The 7,536-nt window shown below is 52.8% G+C and overlaps 1 protein-coding gene across 2 annotated transcripts; it reads left to right on the top strand.

The window, feature by feature from the left end:
* The first annotated feature begins 309 nt into the window (after positions 1-309).
* On the top strand, positions 310-6,639 carry Znf324 (zinc finger protein 324). Of its 2 annotated transcripts, none has more exons than XM_028884881.2 (4): positions 310-1,136; positions 3,368-3,536; positions 3,956-4,072; positions 4,763-6,639. In XM_028884881.2, the coding sequence occupies exons 1-4, from the start codon at positions 1,053-1,055 to the stop codon at positions 6,157-6,159; spliced, it is 1,767 nt and encodes a 588-aa protein (XP_028740714.1). In that variant the 5' UTR covers positions 310-1,052; the 3' UTR covers positions 6,160-6,639. The 2 variants fall into 2 exon arrangements, with proteins under 2 accessions (XP_028740714.1, XP_028740715.1); XM_028884882.2 differs by having other exon boundaries at positions 311-1,136; positions 3,368-3,494.
* Positions 6,640-7,536: the final 897 nt, after the last annotated feature.

Here is a 7,536-nt window from a genome sequence, read left to right as displayed (position 1 = left end):
TGGATTTATAGGCAGTTATGAGCTGCTATGTGGATGCTGGGTGCTGGGAATTGAACCCAAGACCTCTGGAAGAACATTGCTCTTAACCATCTCTCCAGCATGCACACACACACACACTCGCCGCACCTTTTTTTTTTTTTTTTAAAGTTTGAGTTTGTTTATTCAAGAAACCCGGTGTAACAGCCCTGGTTTTCCTGGAACTCGATTTGTAAACTAAGCTGGCCTTGAACTCACAGAGACCTGTCTGCCTCTGCATCCCGAGTGCTGAGACTAAAAGACTACCACACCGGCTGCTGCTCTGATTCTCAAGGCTCAGTTCCTGTTATGCTTTCTCTTTTGTGCGCCTGGTTAGTGTCGCCTGCCTCCGGAAACCGCCAAGTTCCCACTTGTGCCTCTCTAGTTACTTGGTCTAGGGCCGCCTACCGGGCGCGGGAACCTACCCAGGAGAGCCTGTTGCTGCTGAGGCCTGTAGAAACGTGACGGTGGTCGTCAATTTCTCTTTCCAGCACTCCGCCAGGACTAGGGGAGTCGGGGAAAGATGCTTGGCCGTGTCCATGGTTACTGGGAAGGCACCGCCTGTCATTCAGGCAAGCCAGCAGGAACTACGTTTACTCAAGCATCGGTCGTGTGCACTGGCCAACGCGAGCCAGGGAGGCGGGGCTTCCGGCGGTCTAGGTTGTCAGTTTGCAGACCGGCTTCGGGCCACACGGGTGATCCTGATTGGTGCGTGAGGGACCGGGCCCGCTCTGCACCCTCCAAGAGGTTCTGGTGACCCAAGACTAGGGCAAGTGAGGACGGTACTCGCAGCTGCCCGCTTCGAGCCGTGGCTCAGCATTCGTCCGCTCTGTAAGCCGGTGAACCTTCCTCCGAGCCTCAGTTTCCCCCGTTGACTCGTAGGCGACAGTTGAGACCGTTAGGGCCGTTCCTGGAGCTACATATTCTCCATCCCCCAGCTGCAGCCCATCAGCATCCCTCTGGGCGTACAGCGCCCTCGTCTGACCGGGAAACTGAGGCCCCGGAGGGCTGCGCGAGGCCGTGGGCGGGGACGGGCTATGCCCGGGTCTCCCGCCCGTCGTGCCCCGCCCCCACTGCAGATTCGGACCGCGGCGACCTGGCCACTGACAGATACATCGCCGGTGAGTGTAGGGATCCTACCATGTCCTGGCTTGCCCTCTTGCTGTGTTGTGGGGAGGTCAGCAGTTGTTTCCAGCACCATAGTCCAGGTCAGTGAGGGTGGCCGGTGTGGAAGCCTCACTTGGGATAGCCAAGAGGGTAAGGGCTGGAAGAAAGTTAAAGGGAAGAACCCGGACGTGCAAAAGCAACGGTGACATTTTTATAGTTTGAAGGCAGTGTCTCTTCTTTTGAGGCCGACCAGAAGTTAGATACATAGCCAAGAATGGTCTTGCATTTCTGATCCTCCTGCCTCCACTTCCCGAGTACTGGATTTGCAGGCATACACCACCACACCCAGCTTTCACGTTACTGGGGATGGAACTCAGGGCCTTGTGCATATCATGCAAATACTACAAACTGAGCTATGTTCCCAGACTGGAACTTAGCAATTTAGATGTGGAATGAACAAGGAAGGGAGGACTTGTGTGACTGAAAAATCAGGCAGAGGAGTTGGGACTTTGTCCCAAAGGCATTGGAAAACACGGAGCGCTTTAAACATAGACTGGACAGTTTCCCAGTTAGGATTTTTTAAAAGATTTTTTATTTCTAATTACGTGCATTTATGTGTGGGTATATGCACATGACTGTCAGTTCCCCTGGAACTGAGTTTCAGGCACTTGTGAGCCATCTAATGTGGATGCTGGGAGCTGAATTCACGTCCTCTGGGGAAGCAGCAGACACTCTTAACCACTGAGCCATCTCTCTGGCCATAGTTTCCTGTTTTGTTTTGTTTTGTTTTAAGACAGTCTCACTATGTAGATCTAGCTGGTCTGCAACTTGATATGTAGACCAGGCCGGCCCTGAACTCACAGAGATCCACTTGCCTCTGCCTCCTAAATGCTGGGATTAACCACAGCATCCAGCCCCTCAGTTAGGATTTTAAAGCATCCTATCTTTTTCTGAGTGTAGGATAGACGTGGAGGAGGCATCATTATGCAGAACAAAGGCTATTGACCCCCAAAATCCATGGGAATGATGGTGGGCCCTGGGCCAGATTAGTAATGGTAGTGGTTAAAGTGGCTTAACTATGGGTAGATATGCTGAAGCGTCAGGTTTGAGTGTGAACCAGTGTTATGAGTAGAGGACTCTCTTGTCAGCTTAAGCATCTGGGAGGCTGGAACGACTGTAGATGTGGAGAAACCCAGTAGTGTGTGCTGGCCCCGAGTGGGCTGGTTTGGTGGGCCTGAAGTGATAGATGTCCAGGTAACTGCTCCTGGTGTCTTGAGTCAAGACCTGAGAACTGAAGGGGCATAGTGTCACAGGCTTGATCAGGGTTGGTCACTTAGGACCTGGGAGCGATGAGGAAAGGCAAGCCCGAGCCGGGCGGCGGTGTCTTTTGCCTTTTAACTGCTTCCATTCATTCATAAGTTTTCTCTATGAAGAGAGCAAGCACAGAACATTACAAAGACAACACATGCCGGGTGGTGGTGCCGAACGCCGTTAATCCCAGCACTCGGGAGGCAGAGCCAGGCGGATCTCTGTGAGTTCAAGTCCAACCTGGTCTACAGAATGAGTTCCAGGACATGCACCAAAACAACATGGAGAAACCCTGTCTCGAAAAACAAAAACAAACAAACAAACAAAAAAAGGCAAGCCAGTGGCTGTGAGGGAAAGAATCCAGCAGGTGGCTGAGCAAGAGGAGGAGTAGATGAAGAACAGAAAGGAAATGAAACACTGGTATGGAAGAAGGTTGGCTTCCTGTATATCTACCAGATTGATGAGGCCACTCCCACCCTACCCCCATAGAAGTGACTGGGATTCTCCATTTATGTTTATTCCAAAGAGCCAACTTTGTGTGTTTCTGTGTTGTATTGGTTTTGGTTTCTTTGTGTAGCCTTGGCTGTCCTGGAACTGGACTCTATAGACCAGGCTGGCCTCAAACTCACAGAGCTCTGCCTGCCTCCGCCTCCCAAGTGCTGAGATTAAAGGCGCGCACCGCCATTATTCAGCTATTGTGTGTGTGTTTTGAGACAGGCTCTCTCTACACTGCCCCTGGCTGTCCTGGAACTCACTATGTAGACTAAGTTGGTCTTGAACTCACAGAGCTACACCTGCCTCTGCCTCCTGAGCCAGTACTACAGGGAAGGAAGATAAGTGTCTAAGAATTATTAAGGAGAGATAGCCATAGGACAAGGAGCTGGTTCCTGCCTCACAAAGCCATAGCATAGACACTATCTTATTCTTGCTGTTATAGGGCCTGATGGCCTTTGAGGACGTGGCTGTGTACTTCTCCCAGGAGGAGTGGACATTCCTGGATGCAGCTCAGAGGGCCCTGTACCGCCATGTAATGCTGGAAAACTTCGCACTTGTAGACTCCATAGGTAAAGCCCTGAATCCTCCATTGGAAGCAAAGCTGGGACCAGGTATGGCAGCCAGCTGAGGTTACCAGTTTTGGGGGCCATTACAACTGTCCCCTCTCTCCCTAGCTGTCTATGAGTGGGGTCCTCTATCCATGGACCACGTGAGGAAGGATGGGGCCCTGAACACATGCAGTCTGCTAAGTTCAACTATTTCCTGTATCCCTGAGGTGCTGGCTGGCTACATTCTTTTGTGCCTGGGTTCTAGTCCCTTCATTTGGAGCTGCTGACCCAGTGGTTCCTTATGGAAACCCTTAAGCTGGCCCTGTGAGCCTCCTGTGTGGTATGACCTTTTGGATACATAGATTACATGGTTGATATCCATGATATCCCTCGTCCTGCTCTCTGTTGAGGCTGAACTGTCCTGAGCTGGGGCTGACCTCACATGCTCCTTCTCCCTGTCTCTCTGTCTCGTGTCATCATAGGACTCTCTGTCTCCCGGCCTCGTGTGATCATCCAACTCCAGCGTGGTGAGGAACCCTGGGTTCCCAATAGGACAAATACAGGCCCAGGCAGGCGCCCCCGCAGAAGATCCAGCATTGGTGAGTTGGGCTCCACCTAAGATGAACTCAGGGCCAACTTGGTATCATAATCACCTTCCTCTCCTGGCTCCAACCTAGCTCTCTTCCCTTTCTGAATCCTTTACTCATCCTGTGGCCCTTCCTGCCCTTAGAGAAAAAACTTGAAGGGCACAGGTACTGCATCCATGCAGGAAATGACTCCTTCAAGGCCCTCCCTTGCCTGTCCTGTGTGGCTTCACTTTCCACATCGAATTGTCATATTTGTAGGGTCCCTCCTCCTTCCCAACTGTTGTTTGAACACGTCTGGGGGGGGGGGGGCTGTTCCTGTCCCTGCACACACAGCATCAGCCGGGATACTGCTGTGCAGTGTGGCGATGCCAGGGAAAAGCAGTCAGCAAACAGACTGATAAGTAAGTAGTTCATAGACGCAAGAGATGGGCACAAGGAGAAGCAGGCTAGGGAGCTCGTGCTTGAGAGAAAGTCCCCCAGGACAGCCAGTGCAGAGTCTCAAACACGAGGCCATTGCCACCAGGAGGGCCAAGAGCTGTTAGCTCTTCCCTGTCAACTTCTCCCAGGGCCAGCCTACGCCTGTTTTCTCCCTACTCACTTTTACACTCACTTCATAGAGTCCCCTGACTGCCCAGACACTCTGCTGTGGTCACTTCCTGGCCGGCCAGATGACCCAGTTAACTATCTTTCCTCTGCCTTCAGGATCCAGTTACTATGCAAGGGACAGACACGTGTCTAGAGATGCAGCACTTCCAGGGGCTACCTGTGACGGTCCTGATGGGATACCTGCTGGTGCCTGCCCTGATGCGAAAATCCTGGAGAGACACCAGAGTGCCTCCCCGTCTCTGCAGAGAAAACCCACAGGGGTATCTGTGATCTACTGGGAGCAGCTACTGCTAGGTTCCAGCAGCAATGAGGCAACTGTGAGCCTGAGACTGACCTCCCCAGTGGGGGTTCCTGAAGATAGTTCATCCAGAGTGAAGACTTTCTCTGACCTCTTGGCCCCAGGGAAGCAGTCACAGGTAGCCGGGCAGCAAAAGCCAGAGATGCAGCTAACTCCTGGGAGAGTCTTCCAAAGCATCCCAGACCTCCATGAGGGACGTGGACTTAGTGGGGCTTGGCACGAATCTCAGATAGACCCCAGTGTTCCAGAGCCCCCAATATGGGACGAGCTGGGCGAGGCCCTCCAGGCTGGCCCAGGTCTTCTCTCCGGGGACAAACCTTTTGAATGCAGGGCATGCAGCAAAGTGTTCGTGAAGAGCTCAGACCTCCTCAAGCACCTGCGCACCCACACGGGAGAACGGCCGTATGAGTGCTCCCAGTGTGGCAAGGCCTTTAGCCAGACGTCACACCTGACTCAGCACCAGCGCATCCACAGTGGGGAGACGCCCTATGCATGCATGGTGTGTAGCAAGGCCTTCCGACACAGCTCCTCGCTGGTGCGCCATCAGCGCATCCACACGGCCGAGAAGTCCTTCCACTGCAGCGAGTGTGGCAAGGCCTTCAGCCACGGCTCCAACCTCAGCCAGCACCGCAAGATCCACGCAGGAGGGCGGCCCTATGCCTGTGCTCAGTGTGGTCGCCGCTTCTGTCGCAACTCGCATCTCATCCAGCATGAGCGCACGCACACCGGGGAGAAGCCCTATGCCTGCTCCCTCTGCGGCGCAGCCTTCAGTCAGGGCTCCTCTCTCTTCAAGCACCAGCGTGTGCACACCGGAGAGAAGCCTTTCTCATGCCCACAGTGTGGCCGTGCCTTCAGCCACAGCTCCAACCTCACACAGCATCAGCTGCTGCACACTGGCGAACGGCCCTTCCGCTGCGGGGACTGTGGCAAGGCATTTGCCAAGGGCGCAGTGCTGCTCAGCCACCGGCGCATCCACACGGGGGAGAAGCCCTTCGTGTGCACGCAGTGTGGCCGCGCCTTCCGTGAGCGCCCTGCCCTCTTCCATCACCAGAGGATCCACACCGGAGAGAAGGCCCTTCGGAGGCCCAGGGGCAGCATGCATTCCCAAGCCAGGTCTCTAGGGGCATCCTTAGATGGTACACCTCCCAAGGCCACCTTAGGCCCAGCAGTGGTCCCAAAGCTAACTGAGACCTGAGGTCACAGCAGTGCCCTTCCCTGCTTTCTCTGAATCCCTTTCACTGACTGTTGAAGAGCCTGTGTCCTCAGCAAATCCACTGAGAAGCCCAGCTATGTGAACCAGGTATGGGGAAGACTTGCCAGTCAGTGCCATTTACATATGACAAGATCTGCTGTTCAGCGGCCATTCACACCTATACCCTGAAAGAAGCCATTCTGGAGAGGCATCCGAAGTATGCATGTACCCCCTGGGACTGGTGGAGCCGACAAGGACTGCCTCCAGAATCAGTGGGTGTCCCACAGACATTATCTTCATGTTGATGGCACTTCAGTGTTTCCTGAATGCGGCTATGAAAACAGGAAAGGAGCAGGCAGTAGGTAGAGATGGCCGGAAGACTCTGGCTACGCCCAAACTAGCAGCTGGAGAGACACTCCCAGGGTTCAGGGCATTCAGTTTCCTTGGTGCCAGCCTCAGGCAAATAAATGGTTTGTTTCTGAACCTCAGCTTTCTCTGGGAAAATGAAGAGGGAAGGAGATTTGGGTCAATGGAGGGGAGTATTAAAAAATATTCTAGGGCTGGAGAGATGGCTCAGAGGTTAAGAGCACTGGCTGCTCTTCCAGAGGTCCTGAGTTCAATTCCCAGCAACCACATGGTGGCTCACAACCATCAATAGTGAGATCTGGTGCCCTCTTCTGAAACACAGGCACACGGTACACAAAATTAATATCTTTTAAAAAATGCTCTAGCAACTGGATGTAGTAACATATGCCTTTAAACCCAATACTAGAGAGGCAGAGGCAGACAGGTCTCTGTGGTCTGCCTGGTCTACAGAGTGAGTTTCAGGCCCCAACCAGAACTACATAGTGAGACCCTGTCTAAAAAGTAAATAAGCCAGGTGGTGGCGGCACATACCTTTAATCCCAGCACTTGGGAGGCAGAGGCAGGTGAATTTGAGGCCAGCCTGGTCTACAGAGTGAGTTTCAAGACAGGCTCCAAAAGCTACACAGAGAAACCCCATCTCAAAAAACCAACCAACCAACCAACCAAACAAACAAACAAACAAATAAATAAATAGAGCTCTAACAGAATCCAAATAAAGTCCAAGTAGACTGACTCACTGCCAGACGTGCTAGGTACTGTAGAGTAAGCGGCTTTGTGGGTCTTGTATTTAGAAGCTCTACTTCAGAAGAAAAAAATGAAGAGCACAGAAGAGGTAGTGTGGCCTAGAGGACACTACAGAACCAGGACTGAACTTAGATGGACTTCTGCAGTCTCCGACCAGAATCCCTTCCCTCTACTCTACCATGCTTGAAGAGCCGGCATAACCCAACCCACTAGTAGGAAGTAGAGACCTGTAGGGAAGATATGGCTCTCAGCACTGTCAGACAAATCAAG

This window comes from Peromyscus leucopus, chromosome 1 (assembly GCF_004664715.2).
Source record: "Peromyscus leucopus breed LL Stock chromosome 1, UCI_PerLeu_2.1, whole genome shotgun sequence".
NCBI lineage: Eukaryota > Metazoa > Chordata > Mammalia > Rodentia > Cricetidae > Peromyscus > Peromyscus leucopus.
This window is presented reverse-complemented; position numbering and strand designations above follow the sequence as displayed.